The sequence below is a fragment of the Ranitomeya imitator genome, chromosome 5 (assembly GCF_032444005.1).
Source record: "Ranitomeya imitator isolate aRanImi1 chromosome 5, aRanImi1.pri, whole genome shotgun sequence".
NCBI classification, from domain to species: Eukaryota; Metazoa; Chordata; class Amphibia; order Anura; family Dendrobatidae; genus Ranitomeya; species Ranitomeya imitator.
Window position 1 is genome coordinate 63,130,985 of NC_091286.1, and position 20,397 is coordinate 63,151,381.

General features: G+C 41.4%; 1 protein-coding gene across 2 annotated transcripts in view; it reads left to right on the plus strand.

The window, feature by feature from the left end:
• Positions 1-20,397, plus strand: part of APLF (aprataxin and PNKP like factor) — a 189,209-nt gene that overhangs the window by 164,393 nt on the left and 4,419 nt on the right. For both annotated transcript variants that reach the window (XM_069768740.1, XM_069768741.1), the window contains exons 9-10: positions 5,289-5,335; positions 14,726-14,758. In XM_069768740.1, coding sequence (XP_069624841.1) covers positions 5,289-5,335; positions 14,726-14,758 — 80 coding nt within the window. The remainder of the gene's footprint in view (positions 1-5,288; positions 5,336-14,725; positions 14,759-20,397) is intronic.

The window sequence follows — 20,397 nt, forward strand, 5'->3', positions numbered from 1 at the left end:
TGAAGAGCCCGGCGTTGCCTGGGCATAGTAAATATCTGTGGTTAGTTATAGCACGTCACTTCTCTTATTTTCCCATCACGCCTCTCATTTTCCCAATCACATCTTTAATTTTCCCCCTCACATCTCTCATTTTCTCCCTCACACCTCTCATTTTCTCCCTCACTCCTCTCATTCCCCCCTATCACTTGTCATTTCGACCTCACATCTGTCATTTTCTGATCACTACACTATTTTCCCTCACTCCTCTCATTTTGCACTCACACCTTTTCATTTTCACCTCACACCTCTCATTTTCACCTCAGTATATACATGTTTGTCATCTCCCTTATATATAGTATACACTTGTATGTCATCTCCTGTATATAGTATATACCTGTGTCATCTCCCCTGTATATAGTATATACCTGCTGTATGTCATCTCCTCCTATATATAGTATATACGTGTATGTCATCTCCTCCTATATATAGTATATACCTGTATGTCATCTCCTTCTATATATAGTATATACCTGTATGTCATCTCCCCTGTATATAGTATATATCTGTGTGTCATCTCCCCTGTATATAGTATATATCTGTGTGTCATCTCCTCCTGTAAATAGTATATACCTGTATGTCATCTTCTATATATAGCATATACCTGTATGTCATCTCCTCCTGTATATAGTATATACCTGTAGATAATCTGCTCCTGTATATAGTATATACCTGTGTGTCATCTCCTCCTGTATATAGTATGTACCTGTATGTCATCTCCTCCTCTATATAGTATATACCTGTGTGTCATCTCTCCTGTATATAGTATATATCTGTGTGTCATCTCCCCTGTATATAGTATATACCTGTGTGATCTCCTGTATTAGACCTCGTTAACACGTGTGTGTCATCTCCCCTGTATATAGTATATACCTGTGTGATCTCCTGTATTAGACCTCGTTAACACGTTATTTGCTCAGTATTTTTACCTCAGTATTTGTAAGCTAAATTGGCAGCATGATAAATCCCCAGCCAACAGGAAGCCCTCCCCCTGGCAGTATATATTAGCTCACACATACACATAATAGACAGGTCATGTGACTGACAGCTGCTGTATTTCCTATATGGTACAATTGTTGCTCTTGTAGTTTGTCTGCTTATTAATCAGATTTTTATTTTTGAAGGCTAATACCAGACTTGTGTGTGTTTTAGGGCGAGTTTCGTTTGTCAAGTTGTGTGTGTTGAGTTGTGTGTGGCGACATGCATGTAGCGACTTTTGTGAGATGAGTTTTGTGTGGCAACATGCGTGTAGCAACTTTTTGTGTGTCGAGTTGCATGTGACAGGTTAGTGTAGCAAGTTGTGTGCAGCAAGTTTTGCGCATGGCGAGTTTTGTGCGTGGTGAGTTTTATGTCTGGTGCCTTTTGAGTATGTGCAAGTTTTGTGTGAGGCAACTTTTGCATGTGTTGCAAATATTGTGCATGTGGCAATTTTTCCACGTGTGCAAGTTTTGCGTGTGGCGAGTTTTCCATGAGGTGAGTTTTGCACTTGTGGCGCGTTTTGCGTGAGCCTAGTTTTTGCATGTGGCGAGTTTTGCGCGTGGTGAGTTTTGAGCGGCGACTTTTGTGTTTCGACTTTTATGTGGCGAGGTTGGTGTATGTGTGGTGAAATGTGTGCTGAGGATAGTATATGTGTTCAAGCACGTGGTAGTGTGTGGCGCATTTTGTGTGTGTGTTCATATCCCCGTGTGTGGTGAGTATCCCATGTCGGGGCCCCACCTTAGCAACTGATCGGTATATACTCTTTTGTGCCATCGCTCTCATTCTTTAAGTCCCCCTTGTTCACATCTGGCAGCTGTCAATTTGCCTCCAACACTTTTCCTTTCACTTTTCCCCATTATGTAGATAGGGGAAAAATAGTTTGGTGAGTTGGAAAGCGTGGGATTAAAATTTCACCTCACAACGTAGGCTATGACGCTCTCAGGGTCCAGATGTGTGACTGTGCAAAATTTTGTTTCTGTAGCTGCGACGCTTCCAACACTTTTCCTTTCACTTTTTTCCCCATTATGTAGATAGGGGCAAAATTGTTTGGTGAATTGGAACGCGCGGGGTTAAAATTTCGCCTCACAACATAGCCTATGACGCTCTCGGGGTCCAGACGTGTGACTGTGCAAAATTTTGTGGCTGTAGCTGCGACGGTGCAGATGCCAATCCCGGACATACATACATACACACACACACACACACACATTCAGCTTTATACATTAGATATAGCCTCTCTGAACAGAATAAAGCAAGTGTGAACAGATTCAAGCTGCTATGACTTCATAATAGACAAATAAAAGGATCCAGCAGCACTCAAAGCACTAAGGAGTATGCAAACATTGAATATATGGAATTTGGGCTGCATTAATGCTATGTACTGTAGAATCTACTATATAATTGTCTAAGGGTCACTTCTGTCTGTCTTTCTGTCACGAATATTCATTGGTTGCGGCCTCTGTCTGTCATGGAAATCAAAGTCGCTGATTGGTCGCGGCAAAACAGCCATGACCAATCAGCGACGGGCACAGTCCAGAAGAAAATGGCCGCTCCTTACTCCCCGCAGTCAGTGCCCGACGCCCACATACTCCCCTCCGGTCAACACTCACACAAGGTTAATGCCGGCGGTAACGGACCGCGTTATGCCGCGGGTAATGTTACCGCTGCTATTAACCCTGTGTGTCCCCAACTTTTTACTATTGATGCTGCCTATGCGGCATCAATAGTAAAAAATTGTAATGTTAAAAATAATAAAAAACAAAAAACCTGCTATACTCACCCTCCGTTGTCCGCCGATCCGCTCGCTCCGGCCGCCATCTTCCGTTCCCGGCGATGCATTGCGAAATTACGCAGAAGACTTAGCGGTCTTGCGAGACCACTAAGTCATCTGGGTAATTTTGCAATGCACCGGAGCTTCGCTGGATCCCAGGGGTGAGTATATAACAATTTTTTATTTTAATTATTTTTTTTAACAGGGATATGGTGCCCACACTGCTGTATACTATGTGGGCTGTTAGATACCGCGTGGCTGCTATATACTCCGTGGGCTGTGCTATATACTATGTGGGCTGTGTGATATACTCCGTGGGCTGTGCTATATACTACATAGGCAGTGTTATATACTGTCTGGCTGCTATATACTGCGTGGGCAGTGTTATATACTACATGGCTGCTATATACTGCGTGGGCAGTGTTATATACTGCGTGGCTGCTATATACTGCGTGGGCAGTGTTATATACTACGTGGCTGTGTTATGTACTGCGTGGCCACTGTTATATATTGTGTGGCCTGTATTAATGCATCGGGTATTCTACAATATGTATGTATATAGCAACCACATAGTATATAGCACAGGCCACGTAGTATTTGTCTGCTATATACTACATGGCTCCTATATACTACGTGGCCTGTGCTATATACTATGTGGCTGCTATATTCATACATAAATACATATTCTAGAATACCCGATGCGAAAGCTACAAGTCATGAGAGGCCACCAGCCATGACAAGTCATAACTTTCTTTGATGGGACCCTAAACCTAATATTTATCAAACATACGTGTTGCCATTAGATGGAGTCTAATATCAACACTATGTTTACAATTTTATGTCATTTTTGCTTTAAGAAAATGTTATGACCTTTATTAAAGTGACTTTTAAATACAGGTCAGCACGGTGGCTCAGTGGTTAGAAGTACTGCAGTCTTGCAGTTCTGTGGTCCTGGATTCAGATCCCACCAAGGACAACATCTGCAAGGAGTTTGCATGTTCTCCCTGTGTTTGCGTGGGTTTCCTCCTACACTCCACAGACCTACTGATAGGGAATGCAGATTGTGAGCCCCATTGGGGACAGTGCTGATAATGTCTGTAAAGCGCTGGGGAATATGATAGCGCTATGCAAGCAATGCATAATAAATAATAATAAGAGGTCCGTAGCTGACCATTCACAATGGTAGAGAAGCATTTGTTTTGGGTTCTGACTCATTGGGGTATTTTGCAAGATTGACATCTCATACTTTAAATAGATACCCCTGCTTGAGTAAGGCTATGTGCCCACGTTGCAGAATGTTTGCAGAATTTTCCTGAGCAAAGCCGGACTCCTTTCGCAGGAAATCCGCTTTCATTTTTTGCGCATTTTTCTCGCCTTTTTTTTCTGGAGCATCCCAATACAATTATATAGCCGCAAAATCGCAGAAATTCTGCAATATTAATGAACATGCTGCGTTTTTTTCTGCGATGCTTTTTTTTTTTGCGGAAAAAAACGCAGCATGGGCACAACAATGCGAAATTCCATTAAAAATAATGGGATGCATTTTGTAAGCGTTTTTTAAGCGTTTTCACCGTGAAAAAAACGCAACGTGTGCACATAGCCTAAGGCTGGGTTCACATTGCGGTATAACACGGTGTAACGCAGTCCGTTTACGCTGCCATTGAGCTCTATTTCGGGCGTATCGCTAGCGATGTGCCGTCATTGAGTGACGGATCCTGAGACACGGGCTGCAGCGTTTCCGGGTCCGTCACCGCTAGCGCAGATAGAGCATCTGTTAGCTCTGTCTGCGCTAGTGCGATGGCAAGTCGGCACTTGCGTTAACGCAGCCCGTTTAACGCATGTGTTGAACGGGCTGCATTAACGCAGCGTGTGCACATAGCCTAAGAGGCAGCATGCTTCACAAGAGGCACAATGGATTTAGAAAATGACAGCTCAGCCTCCCCGACTGTATTCTTGAATCGCTAGTTTAGGAGGATACGGAGGAAAGGATTATTAGTTTCACCGAAGCGGGCTGAGTTGCTACTTGCTGGAGCTGTGCCGATGCATCCCTGCGATTGAAAGCCGAATCTCCTCTTCTCACATTTCTCTATGGTATTATAGACAATGTAGGCGAGTATAGAAAACCAGGTTGCTTAAGGTCTGCATACTTCGTAGTCTGATTGGTGTTTTCTACCTGACCAAATAGAGTGGTACACTCTTGAAACTGTTGTACACTTTGTATCCCAGAAACAAAGCACAATCTGATATGTATCATACTTTTTTTTTTTCTTTCTTGTAATCAGTCGGAACCCTTTTTAAAAATGTTTTTGCCTTTTCTGCAGACAAGCCCTTTTAATAAAGAATTTTAATTAATATTCTAGGTACATGACTGTTCAGTTATTCACAAGCTGTTTGCCTAATGACTGAGCGTGTGAAGAGATTGTGGTCCATCTGTCCTCATTACCTAATGTACTGAGAGGCTCTAAATGGTGTCGTATTAATATAATGGTCTTTTCCATTTTAGGAAAAATCCACAGCACAAGCTGGAGTACAAGCATACCAGGCCACCAGGTAAGCGTGATGAGTGTATGTGTATTTACAGTATAACTATTAAAGTGGCTGCCTCACCTTTAGCCCCTTTCCAACGTTGGGCATAATAATACACCCACGTCGGACTCCCCCTGTTTGATGCGGGCTCCGGCGCTGAGGCCGCACCTTTCTGGGCACATGTCAGCTGATATATACTGCTGACATGTGCCCGCAACAGCCGAGGGTGGAATCGCGATCCACCTGCGGCTGTAAACTAGTTAAAGATGAATGGCAGTCCATGTTAGTAGAATCGGGCACAAAACACTCAAACATTGAATGTCAAAAACTGCAAGGCTTAATTCTCCTGGCCTGAAGTAGTCATTGAGACCCTGCATTCAGACAGTCAGCCAAGCGCATAGAACAGCAGGAAAAGGGCCAAAAAGAGTCCCTCATAGTGGGAATAGTGAAGGAAGGAGCGCATTGGCAGATGAGATGAGTGTGAAGTTATTATAATCTATGAAACATGGCAGTTAATGACAAAAATAAATAAAAGAACAATTTAGGGGGAAAAAAATCCATTACTGACTTCCAACTGTTGGTGGTGGGTGGTGCAGGTCTCTAGTCTGCACTAATACCTTCTGACATTTGCTGCATTAACCCTCCTGCAATATATTCTGTTTCATTTTCATTATTTGCATAATTTTCACCCATTTCAGCCTCTTTCCTCACTTCTCGGAAGATCTGGTCTTTTCCCTTCCTGTATGTGGGCAACAACTTACTCCATGCGACCAGGAAGAAGCAGAATTTTCTAGGGGTTCATGGCAGTTACCTTCTGATAACTGTCTCATCCCCACTTGTTACAACTACTGCATACACTGTGTGCAGAATTATTAGGCAAGTTGTATTTTAGAGGATTATTTTTATAATTGATCAACAACTATGTTCTCCATCAACCCAAAAGACTCATAAATATCAAAGCTTAATATTTTTTGGAAGTTGGAGTGTTTTTTTTTTTAGATTTGGCTATCTTAGGAGGATATCTGTTTGTGCAGGTAACTATTACTGTGCAGAATTATTAGGCAACTTAAAACCAAATATATTCCCATCTGACTTGTTTATTTTCACCAGGTAAACCAATATACCGTATATACTCGAGTTTAAGCCGACCCCCCTAATTTTGCCACAAAAAACTGGGAAAACTTATTGACTCGAGTATAAGCCTAGAGTAGGAAATGCAGCAGCTACCGGTGAATTTCAAAAATAAAAATAGATGCTCCATACCGTTCATTATTGCCCCATAGATGCTCCATATAAAACTGTACCATATATAATGCTCTATACCGTTCATTATGGCCCCATAGATGCTCCATATAAAGCTGTGCCATATATAATGCTCTGCACCGTTCATTATGGCCCCATAGATGCTCCATAGAAAGCTGTGCCCCATATATAATGCTCTGCACCGTTGATTAATGCCCCATAGATGCTGCATATAAAGCTGTGCAATATATAATGCTGCTGCTGCAATAAAAAAAAAAAATCACATACTCACCTCTCTTCGCTCAGGACGCCGGCGCTTTCAATATTTACCTGCTCCTCGTGCGGCTCCGTCTCCAGCACTGACTCTCAGCAGAGGGCGCGCACTGACTACGTCACCGTGCCCTCTGACCTGAGCGTCACAGCCAGAAGACGCTGGAGACGGAGCCGCACCGGAACGAGGAACAGGTAAATATCGCACAGCGCTCCCCTCCCCGTATACTTACCTGCTCCTGGCGCGGTCCCTGCAGTCCCTGCTTCATCCACCGCTGCATCTTCTTCCTGTATTGAGTGGTCACAGTTACCGCTCATTGCAGTCATGAATATGTGGCTCCACCTCTATGGGAGATGGAGCCGCATATTCATGACTGTAATGAGCGGTACCATGTGACCGCTCAATGCAGGAAGAAGATACAGCGCTGGAAGAAGCAGGGACTGCAGGGACCGCACCGGGAGTAGGTAAGTATAACTAGACAGCCCCCGCTCCCCCCCCCTGCCGACCCCTGGGTATGACTCGAGTATAAGCCGAGAGGGGGGACTTTCAGCCCCAAAAAATGGTCTGAAAATCTCGGCTTATACTCGAATATATACGGTAACTGCACAGCATTTAGAAATAAACATTTCTAACATGCAGAAACAAAACCCCAAAAACTGAGTGACCAATATAGCCCCCTTTCTTTATGATGGCACTAACAGCCTTCCATCCATAGATTCTGTCAGTTGTTTGATCTGCTTACGATCAACATTGTGTACAGCAGCCACCACAGCCTCCCAGACACTGTTCCAAGAGGTGGACTGTTTTCCCTCCCTGTAGATCTCACATTTTATGAGGGACCACAGGTTCTCTATGGGGTTCAGATCAGGTGAACAAGGGGGCTATGTCATTATTTTTTCTTCTTTGAGACCTTTACTGGCCAGCCACGCTGTGGAGTAGTTGGAGGCATGTGATGGAGCATTGTCCTGCGTGAAAATCATGTTTTTCTTGAACGATACTGACTTCTTCCTGTACCACTGCTTGAAGAAGTTGTCTTCCAGAAACTGGCAGTAGGTCTGGGAGTTGAGCTTCACTCCATCCTCAAGCCGCAAAAGGTCCCACAAGTTCATCTTTGATGATACCAGCCCATTCCAGTACCCCACCTCCACCTTGCTGGCGTCTGAGTCAGAGTGGAGCTCTCTGCCCTTTACTGATCCAGCCTCTGGGCCATCCATCTGGCCCATCAAGAGTCGCTCTCATTTCATCAGTCCATAAAACCTTTGAAAAGTCAGTCTTAAGATATTTCTTGGCCCAGTCTAGACGTTTTATCTTATGTTTCTTGTTCAAAGGTGGTCGTTGTTCAGCCTTCCTTGGCCATGTCCCTGAGTATTGCACACCTTGTGCTTTTTGTTACTCCAGTAATGTTGCAGCTCTGAAATACGGCAAAACTGGTGGCAAATGGCATCTTTTTTGCTTCACGCTTGATTTTCCTCAATTCATGGGCAGTTATTTTGCGCCCTTTTTGCCCAACACGCTTCTTGCGACCCTGTTGGCTATTTGCCATGAAACGCTTGATTGTTCGGTGATCACGCTTCAAAAGTTTGGCAATTTCAAGACCGCTGCATCCCTCTGCAAGACATCTCACAATTTTGGATTTTTCAGAGCCCGTCAAATTTCTCTTCTGACCCATTTTGCCAAAGGAAAGGAAGTTGCCTAATAATTAAGCACACCTTATATAGGGTTTTGATGTCATTAGACAACACCCCTCCTCATTACAGAGATGCACATCACCTGATTTACTTAATTGGTAGTTGGCTCTCAAGCCTGAACAGCTTGGAGTAGGACAACATGTATAAAAAGTATCATGTGATCAAAATACAACTTGCCTAATAATTCTGCACACAGTGTATATTGTACTTCTCCTCTCATCACCACATAGTATCGGCCGCCCTCTACTCTTAGGTTACATAGCAGCATGAGCAAGAACAACGCAGGGAAGCTCTGAGCATGTGCATCCACCATTGGAGGTAGACCTGTACGCCACCACAGGAGAGACCATATGGGGCACTATTATAGAAGAAAATGTACTTGCAAAACCTCTCACTTATTTTTAATGTTTATTTCAGTGAAACACCCACATTAAGGCCAGATCAAGCCTCGTCATTAGGGGGTTCAATTGTTGAATGTATGTACAGCTAATTATAAAGTAGTGTCATCTACCGTTTCACTTTAGTTAAGACGTTTCAGTAACACTGCCCATACATAGTAAATGTCAGGTCTTCGGCATTCGCTGTCGCACATACTCTACACACCCTGACTTCCTTCATCAGTTCTGCATGTTCTAAGAAAAAGCTTGGGATGTAGAAGAACATCTAACGGTGGTGATTGATTGCTTTTTCATTTGAAGAAAACGAATCCTGATGAGTACAAACAAATGTTAATACCTCAGAGGACAAGGATACCCTCCAGACAATGTTTCACAATATAAAAAAAAAATACTACAGTTACGGTAATGACTCTATGCACAATGTGGTGATGTTCAAGATGTGCTGCAAAAACAATGGAGCCCAGACCGCAACATCAAAGACTGTGTTTGACACTACTTAGAAGTTGGGTGCTTTTTCTTCTTCACACAGCCCCAAGACTAAACTTTGAAGGTGTTTACGTGAAGCGTCCAGGAAGACAATAACCATGGAAGAGCGCAGTGTAAGAAGCACCAGGTGGTTTAATGCGGATATTTCAATGAAAGGTGGGGGGATTAGCCTCTCACCTTTCAGGGTTGTGCACCCCTGCACAACTTCGGTAGCGGGCGTCTCCGGGCCCGCTCCTGTGCTTCCTGGTCTGATCACGTGGGCCCAAGACCCAGTCACGTGATGCCACTTCGCAGGATGTGACGTCCCTTCAGGTCCTGTTGCCTGGAGATGCTCTCTATGGCCCCAAGGTGCTCCAGCCACAAGCGCTCAAGGGGAATATCAAAGTTTTTTTAAAAAAATTTGTATCTGAGGAAGGTAGCGGTCCGCTGCTGAAACGCGTAGTGGTTTAATGAAAGGTTTGTTTACCACTAATCCATTGTGGTGTGCTCTATAGCCATAGCGCTCCTTAAATTGACCACATACATATTCTGAATACATAGTAGAAGGTGACCTGTATAATGACGCTTTTCCTCTTGTGCCCCATAACATCGCCCTTGAATATCAGATCAAAGTTTGTGTTAACATTGCCATAGGAGTATTACTTTTAGTATTAACCCCTTAACGACCGCCGATACGCCTTTTAACGGCGGCCGCTAAGGGTACTTAAACCACTATTAACGGCGCTGTGGGAAAAGTGAATAGCGCTCCTCCAGAGTCGGATTTTCTCCGGGGTCTTGGCTGCCGGGGGTAGCCAAGACCCCAGAGAACATGATTTGGGGGGTTTTTTACCGACCCCGCATTTGCGATCGCCGGTAATTAACCGTTTACCGGCGATCGCAAAAAAAAAAAAACGCAATTTCTTTTTAATTTCTGTGTCCTCCGATGTGATCGCACATCAGAGGACAGAGAAATGGGGTCCCAGGTAGCCCCCCAATACCTACCTGTCTCACCCGGTGCTCCTCGTGGCTCCTGATGGGCGCCGCCATCTTCAAAATGGCGGGCGCATGCGCAGTGCGCCCGCTGGCCGGCATCGGAAGAATCTTTGGGGTCTCGGCTGCCGGGGGTAGCCGAGACCCCAAAGAACATGATCGGGGTCGGTTTTACCGACCCCTGTTTTGCGATCGCCGGTAATTGTTTACTGGCGACCGCAAAAAAAAAAAGCAAAGTGCATGCGCGGTCAGAAATGGTGGACGCGACGTACAAAAAAATGTTACATTGAACGTTTTTTGTGCCGACGGTCCGCCAAATCACAACTGATCCAGAGCACGATGGACGCGACGTGTGGCCATCCGTCGGCAATACAAGTCTATGGGCAAAAAACGCATCCTGTGGGCACATTTTCAGGATCCGTTTTTTGTCCAAAACGACGGATTGCGACGGATGCCAAACGACGCAAGTGTGAAAGTAGCCTTAGGGTTAGGGATGGAGTTGGAATTAGGGTTAGGGTTTGGATTAGGGTTGGTATTAGGGTTAGGGTTGGCATTAGGGTTAAGGTTAGGGTTGTGATTAGGGGTGTATTGGGATTAGGGTTAGGTTTGAGGTTAGGGTTGAGATTAGGATTAGGGGTGTGTTGGATTTAGCGTTTTGATTAGGGTTATGGTTAGGGTTGACAATAGGGTTTTTTGGGGTAAGGGTTGTGATTATCGTTAGGGTTAGTGATTAGGATTATGGATCGGGTTAGGGGTGTGTTGGGGTTAGGGTTGGAGCTAGAATTGGGGGGTTTCCACTGTTTAGGTACATCAGGGGGTCTCCAAACACGACAGCCAATTTTGCGCTCAAAAAGTCAAATGGTGCTCCCTCCCTTCTGAGCTCTGCCGTGCGCCCAAACAGTGGGTTACCCCCACATACGGGGCATCAACGTACTCGGGATAAATTGGACAACAACTTTTGGGATCCAATTTCTCCTGTTACCCTTGTGAAAATAAAAACTTGGGGGCTACGAAATCTTTTGTGGAAAAAAAAATATATTTTTATTTTCACGACTCTGCATTCTAAACTTCTGTGAAGCACTTGGGCATTCAAAGTTCTCACCACACATCTAGATAAGTTCCTTGGGGGGTCTAGTTTCCAAAATGGGGTCACTTGTGGGGGTTACTACTGTTTAAGTACATCAGGGGCTCTGCAATCGCAACATAACGCCCACAGACCATTCTATCAAAGTCTGCATTCCAAAGCGGCGCTCCTTCCCTTCCGAGCTCTGCCGTGCGCCCAAACAGTGGTTTACCCCCACATATGGCACATCAGTGTACTCGGGATAAATTGGACAACAACTATTGCGGTCCAATTTCTCCTGTTACCCTTGTGAAAATAAAAACTTGGGGGCTACAATATCTTTTTTGTGGAAAATTTTTTTTTTTTATTTTCACGATTCTGCATTCTAAACTTCTGTGAAGCACTTGGGCATTCAAAGTTCTCACCACACATCTAGATAAGTTCCATGGGGAGTCTAGTTTCCAAAATGGGGTCACTTGTGGGGGGTTTCTACTGTTTAGGCACATCAGGGGCTCTCCAAACGCGACATGCTGTCCGATCTCAATTCCAGACAATTCTACATTGAAAAAGTAAAACGGCACTCCTTCTCTTCCAAGCTCTGCGGTGCGCCCAAACAGTGGTTTACCCCCACATATTGGGTATCGACGTACTCAGGAATAATTGCACAACAACTTTTGTGGTCTAATTTCTCCTGTTACCCTTGTGAAAATAAGAATTTGTGGGCAAAAAGATCATTTTTGTGTAAACAAATGCGATTTTTTATTTTCACGGCTCTACGTTATAAACTTCTGTGAAGCTCTTGGGGGTTCAAAGTGCTCACCACACATCTAGATAAGTTCCTTAAGGGGTCTAGTTTCCAAAATGGTGTCACTTGTGGGGGGATTCCACTGTTTAGGCACATCAGGGGCTCTCTAAACGTGACATGGCGTCCGATCTCAATTCCAGCCAATTCTGCATTGAAAAAGTCAAACGGCGCTCCTTCACTTCCAAGTTCTGTGGTGCGCCCAAACAGTGGTTTACCCCCACATATGGGGTATTGGCGTATTCAGGAGAAATTGCATAACACAATTTATGGTTACATTTCTGTTTTTACTCTTGTGAAAATAAAAAAAATGGTTCTGAATTAAAATGTTTGCAAGAAAAAGTTAAATGTTCATTTTTTCCTTCCACATTGTTTCAGTTCCTGTGAAGCACGTAAAGGGTTAATAAACTTCTTGAATGTGGTTTTGAGAACCTTGAGGGGTGTAGTTTTTAGAATGGTGTCACACTTCATTATTTTCTATCATATAGACCCCTCAAAATGACTTCAAATGCGATGTGGTCCCTAAAAAAAAGGTGTAAAAATGAGAAATTGCTGGTCAACTTTTAACCCTTATAACTCCCTAACAAAAAAAAAATTTGTTTCCAAAATTGTGCTGATGTAAAGTAGACATGTGGGAAATGTTATTTATTAACTATTTTTCGTGACATATCTCTCTGATTTAAGGGCATAAAAATACAAAGTTTGAAAATTGCAAAATGTTAAAAATTTTCGCCATATTTCCGTTTTTTTCATAAATAATCGCAAGTAATATCGAAGAAATGTTACCACTAACATGAAATACAATATGTGACAAAAAAACAATCTCTGAATCAGCAGGATCCGTTGAAGTGTTCCAGAGTTATAACCTCATAAAGTGACAGTGGTCAGAATTGCAAAAATTGGCTCCGTCATTAAGTACCAAATTGGCTCTGTCACTAAGGGGTTAATATTGTCTTTGCATTAAAGTTCAGTGTTAGAAATCCATTCCTACACCATATTCAGAAGGGAAACGTTGAGATCTCAGCATAAAGAGAAAGGCAGCTCTGCTTTTGACCTCCTTTTTTTTTTTTTTTTTTAATAAAACATTGGTGAAGCCTCGCTAATATGTGAAACTTTCTAATTTATCTTTAAATTCTCTGAGAAATCTTTCTCCTCTTTTGTAAGCAGTTTTCAGAACTTGTGGAAAGCATAAAAGATAATAGTATAGGACTACACAATGTTTCACTTGCGAAAAAGAAATAATTGCCTTATTATGACATTGCCTTGTCACATCACAACTTTTAAAGTTTCAACAAAGGAATCAAAAAAAAAAAATAATGGGACAGAAATCAGAAATAAAAAATAAAAGTACAATGTAACTACGGATTCAGTTTAGACAACACAAGTACTGGCAGCAGGTCAGAATTTTCGTTGATGACTTCCCTTCACTGCAGACTACTTTTTTGTGCCCCTTTGAAAATACACATACCGTCGGAAAGGATCGTGACTCTTTTCTTCTTGCACAACTTAATGAATCTGTCCGGGGCACCTCCGAATCCCTTTTTTCAGTATTCAGATGGCATCTTTTGGTAGAGGAAGGAACTCTGCAAATTGCAGAACAGACCTTTAGGCTGTGTGAACAGGTTGCTGTTTCCGTGAAAAAACGCATCGCTGTAAAAAAAAACTTCAACAGGAGGAAAAAAAGGAGGAAAAAACCTCCACTATTCTAGAAAAAACACCACAGAAAAACAGGCAAAGGCTGTAAAAAAAACGCAGCATGTTCATTAATTTTGCGGGTTTTTTTTGCGGATTTCCCACTACAAAATGCATTGGTAAATGTCTGGGAAAAAAAAACGCATCAAAAACGCATGCAGATTTCTTGCAGAAAATTTCAGGTTTTTCTCAGGAATTTTCTGCGAGAAATCCTGAACGTGTGCACATAGCCTTGCGGTAAAAAACGCATGCTTTTTTTGTATGCGTTTTGACGCGTTTTTGCAACGCATGCTTTTTTTTCTGCATGCGTTGTGTTGCAGTAATGCAACATGTAGTATTTTTAGCGGCGTTTTTTTACGGCAAAAAAATGCATTGCTGTCTATGTAAACGCATACGTTTTTAATCACATGCGTTTGCATGCGTTAAAAACGCATGCGTTTAAAAAAAAAAAAAAACACTGATAAACCACCCCACACCATAAAATTGATAAAGGGATCCTAATACCTAAGGGTATGAAGTCATGAGTTTTGCAGTACAGACTGGTGACCCGTTTGGGAAGACTTCTTTATTCATAAACCTTTGTCATTTTTTTTTTTTTTTTTACCAATCACTCCTCAGTTTGTTGAAGTATTGAAGACTATATTTTACGCAGATCCTAAAATTGTACTTATAGCAGTGCTGCACACATTATGATAGCGAAAAATCTAAGAATTGGAGAATTCAGTATGACTTGTAATTTGTTCCTGTTTTCTTCTTGATCATAAAATGTCCTAATATCACCATATTGTGCTTTTTTTCCTCAGGGAGAAAGCTAAGGAAAAGAATTCCTAAAAAAGGTACCGTATTTTTCGGACTATAAGACGCACCGGACTATAAGGCGCACCCAGGTTTTAGAGGTGGAAAATAGGGAAAAAAAATATTTGAAGCAAAAAAAGTGGTAAAATATTTAATAACATAAATAACATACTATTATATGTGGTGTTATTATATATAATAGTATGTTATTATGTTGGAAGCTGCGGGACCAGTGTGGTGTCTGTACAGTACTATATGAAGATGCTGGAGGGTGAGTATAAGAATGGGGGCACAGGGCTTATATTGAAAGCACCACTCCAGCACTGCAAAATAACACTGGAGTGCTGCTTTAAAATCCCATGGGAGAACTATAACTCCCAGCATGTCCTGCAGATCCTATGACATGCTGGGAGTTATAGTTCACCAAAGGAGTGGCAGAGTGCTTTATTGTGTTTTGTAAAGACTAACCTCTTAAATGTGGCAGCCAGCCACACTGTGGTGAGGTAAAAGCATCCCATGACTGCACACAGAGCCTTCCCTCTTGTTTCCTTTCCACAGCACAGGTTATGAGGAAGCTGCAGATTCTCGTGGGGAGCCTGAAGGACCTGTGATGATGTCAAGAAGAGGGAGGGCTCTGAGCTGCCATGTGATGCTCCAGCCCGCCCACTCCTGACATCAAACAGGTCCTGTTTGTGCACAGCACTTGACATCCAGCCCAGGCATGGCAGGCAGGTATGCAGCGATCTCCTCTGGCCCCTGCTGCTGCTGCCTCCTCTCCCCCGGACACACAGACCTCCCCAGCTGCTGCAGGAATCAGCGCTGGAGAAGCCATGTGTGTCCCTGCTTAAGTGCAGTATTTATTTGCTGCTCCTGGCTTACCTCTCAGCTGATAGGTGGGCGGGGAGCCGCTAATGAATATTCACTGCACTTAATCATCGGGACCAGTGGTTTCCCCAGCACTGATTCTGGGCAGCGGGGACATCCTGAAGTGGAATAACAGTGCGATCCCACTCACTGCTGCCCCCCTCCCCACATGCTACATCCGCACCATAAGACGCACCCACACTTTCCTCCCAAATTTGGAGGAAAAAAAGTGCGTCTTATGGTCGGAAAAATACGGTACTTATCTTTATATGCTTATTATTATTATTTTTTTTTATTTTTTTTTTCTATTTTGTAAATACAAAATATCTTAACGTATGGCAATATTTATCTGACATGGTAAATGCCATAAAAAAAATTGTAAAAAATAAAAAATAGGCAATCCTTATATATACATCCCCCCCCCCCCCAAAAAAAAAAAAAAAAAATAGATGGGATAGAATTCATCAATAAATTGTGTACCCTAAACAATACAAATAAAAACTGCAGCTTATCACAGAAGAAACGAAGTATTCCACAACTCTATGAATGAAAACATTAAAAAAAGAATATGTTGGAAAAAATTCTATCAATTTAATATCATCATAATTATACTAATCCACAGATTTTGCAGTGCAGTCCTTGGCTGAAATGTGCTTTTAACTGTAAAAACATTCACCTAAAATACACTTGAAAAACCACAACTTGCTGTGAAATGTCGAGTAATCATGCGGCGCAGTGTTGATGTAATTCGACTGTTGTGAATTCACCCCTGGGGTTTGTGCACTGTGGATTCTCCATCCAGATTTGCATGTGGAAAATCGCTGCATTACAGATGTGGATGAAATTGTGATCAAATCTCATCCACTTGCAGAAAAAAATGTGTCAGAGAAATTGACCCATCCTGGGAAATATCAATGCAGCGTGTCAATTTATTTTTCAGATTAAATGCAGATTTTCCTATAGCGTTTTTACAATGGCAGTAATTACTTTCCAAATGCCAAATTAATAGTAACTAAAGAATAGCTGTCTAACAGTAACCACACACACACCCCATAAACTATGGAGATGGGCATTCAGGTCTGTAAATCTATCAACACATTTATATCTTCTATCTGTTACTGCATTTGTGCTTTCTTGGTAGTTTTAGACCAATTGCTCTGACATTAAAGCTAATCTGCCAGTAAGATCAACCCCTCTAATCTGCATATATGGAAAGCATGCAGGTCTTTAAAATGTAAATACATATACCTCTTTATATCCTCTATTTGCTGCTGCATTCCTGAGAAATTACTGTTTTACTTAACATGCAAATGAGGTGCTAAATGCTGTGGACATGACAAAGAGCTTAAGTGGGACATTCACATGTCCAAGATCCTATTCCAATATGTAGTTATGGTAATAATAATAATAATCTTAGCAGATCCCATCATTAAAAATGTAGTATAGTTCTTCTGATTCCTTACGTCACTTACCCCATGTGCAGGGCATTCCAGTATCTTTGGTATCCATGGTCCACTGACAGCTAAGTCACTGAGACATCGTAATCACGGATACTGAAGCTACTGCAATGCCCTGCACATGGAGTAAGCGACATAGCAAATCAGAAGAACTATACTACATTTCCAAGTGGAGGTATTTGCAATGTATTGGAATAGGATCTTAGAGATGAAAATACCTCTTTAAGGAGAGTCTGCCCCCCCCACTTTTTTTCCCAACCCATCAGCAGTCTCTTTAGCTGTCTGATTTCCTTGCCTGCTGCCTGACATCACAGACAGTGAGATATCAATCGAGCTAAGGAGTCTTAATACTGTCGGGGAAACAATTTTGGGGGAGGCAGATGCTAAATAAGTTCTCAGTCGCACTCAAAGCATTTAACTCACTTGCATATGAATTATAAAGCTAATTTCTCAGCAATGCAGCAACAGATAAAAGATATAATAAAGGTGTCATGAAATTACATTTCAAAAACCTGCATGGCCATATATGCGGTTTGGATGGGTTGATCTTACTGACAAATTAGCTTTAATGTCAGAGCAATTGGCCTTGTAACTATCAGGTGCTATTTTTTTTTTTTTTTTTTTTGCAATATTCACTGATCATAGTAAGAGATAATTTTACGATTAATGAAACACTTTTTTTAAACGGTTGTACAATCTTGATCATCAGGATGACACCACTCCTCTGCCTCCTGCTTGCCAGGATATGCCGCATTCATGAATGTTTGACCATTCGGACGAGCAGCCTGGTTGAAAGCCCCCACGTTTTTCAGCATTGAAATATATAAAAAAAATACATGTAGTTTCGACACGTTCAAAAAAAGTCCGATCAAAATATAAAAATAATTTGTCCGATTAGTACAATCCTAGAACAGGAAAAAAAAATCAAGAACACCAAAATTACATATTTTTTTTTGGTCTCTGCAATTTCACAAAAAAATACTGTAACAAGCGATCAAAATGTCCCATCTATTGTAAAATGGTGTCCATAAATATGTTGTTATCTCGTCCTTCAAAAAATTAGTTGTCACACAGCTCCATCGGCAGAGAAATAAAAACTTACTGGTCTTGGAAAATGGCAACCCAACCCCCTTAAAAAAAAAATGTAAAAAATAATTGTGCTAACTTCTGATTTTTTTCACTACTAAAATATTTTTAAAAAATGTAAAAAAAAAAAAAAGCATAACATGTTTGGTATCAGCTTGATCATACTTACTGATGAGTAGAATGATACTGCAACTTATTTTTTTACCACAAAATCTACTCCGTAAAAAGAATTCCCCATGATACAATGTTAGAATTGCGGTTGGGGGGGGGGGGGGGCGGGGGTGTTTCTCAATTTCTCCCCACTTGGAATTTGTTTCCCATTTTCCATTACACTCTGTGGTGAAATGAATGGTGTCATTCCAAAGTGCAACTCGTCCGGCAAAAACGAACCCTCATATGTCCATGTAGACAGAAAAATATGAGTTATGGCCTGAAAATGAGCCCCGTAGCAAAGGGTTAATGTCCAATGTTCTCAGCGCTCACGGAGATGTGCAATTCAATGATTTATAAGACGAGCAAAAGAAAAGATGAAAAAGGGGAAAGAGTGGAGATACAGAAGACGAGGGAAAAGAAATGAAGGAGGAGAACGGAGAGGATTTTTAATAAATTGTAATCTTGCTTGTTTTTACAAGAACTTTGCAAATTAAAGAATTTGAGACTGACCATTGGATTAATACGCGTCTGACCATTTGCTTGTAACAGTGTGCTGATATTTTAATAAGCAAAAAAAAAAACGAACTAAGCAATTAATCCAAATGTCACCTGATATTATAGTAGTAATATCATATTAGTATCTACGACATGAATTAATTCCCGATTCTTTACCCTTATAATTGTGATGATTTCCTGGTAAGCTCAATCTTTCAGTATTCATAATCGAGAAAACTGCACCGATCCGCTCACATTGTGCATCATTGGATTTCAGAGCTGAACTCCGTTTTGTAATTTGGTCTCTCGTTAACGCTGTAGAAATCACATTTGAGTGACATTCTCTCAATTTTCAGAGACAAAGTATGAATGCAAATATCTGGCCCATCCATCAATGTTATTAGCCACGTTTCTCCGGCAAAATTACATTTGCCCAAGATTATTATTTAAGTGATTCCAGGCTCCTGTCTTTCATCCTGACTTTGTGTGGAGGTGCAGGGATCAATGTAATACAAGTGCCAAATATCCCATACTAAAACGTCACTCATTACATTATGTTTTGATAAATACTGTGCCCGAAGGATAAAAATCTAAAACCACCCTAAGATTTTTTGATTATCGATCTACAATTTTTGGATGATCAAATTAAATTTTCTATGAATCTTTATTTTCTTTTTTTCTTTGTATTTCTTCTGTTATTCTTTAGTTTCTCTTTTTCTTTATTTCTATGATTCTTTAGTTTTTTTTCACATTTAGTTACTCAGTTATAATCCCTTCCCAGCAGGTTTGTCCTGATGAAGAGGTCCTGGGGGACCTCGAAACGCGTTGACTTTTAACCTGTTCTAATAAATGTTTTTATTCTAAGGATATTTCATCTCAGCAGCGCATAAGTGATACCTCCGTTCGTTTTTCTCATAATCCCTTCCTTGAATTATTCCAGTTAATTCTCGTAATATATTTGTTTTTGTACACATTTGTATTTCCTATTAAATAATTTTGGGGCAATTTTTCTTAGACCTTAACATGATTTTATGGTCGTGTTTTGTTTTTGTTTTTTTGCTGTTTTTTGCTGTTTTCCTTTGCACAACTACTGCAATAAAACAGAAGTGCACTGGGTGAATAAGGCCTTGGAGCCTCCACACACATCAGATTTCTTGTATACAGTTATATGAAAAAGTTTGGGCACCCCTATTAATCTTAAGCTTAATGTTTTATAAAAATTGTTTTTTTGCAACAGCTATTTCAGTTTCATATATTTAAGAACTGTTGGACACAGTAATGTTTCTGCCTTGAAATGAGGTTTATTGTACTAACATAAAATGTGCAATCTGCATTCAAACAAAATTTGACAGGTGCATAAGTATGGGCACCCCACCAGAAAAGTGACATTAATATTTAGTAGATCCTCCTTTTGCAAAAATAACAGCCTCTAGTCGCTTCCTGTAGCTTTTAATGAGATCCTGGATGAAGGTATTTTTGACCATTCCTCTTTACAAAACAATTCTAGTTCAGTTAAGTTTGATGGTCGCCGAGCATGGACAGCCCTCTTCAAATTATCCCACAGATGTTCAATGATATTCAGGTCTGGGGACTGGGATGGCCATTCCAGAACAGTGTAATTGTTC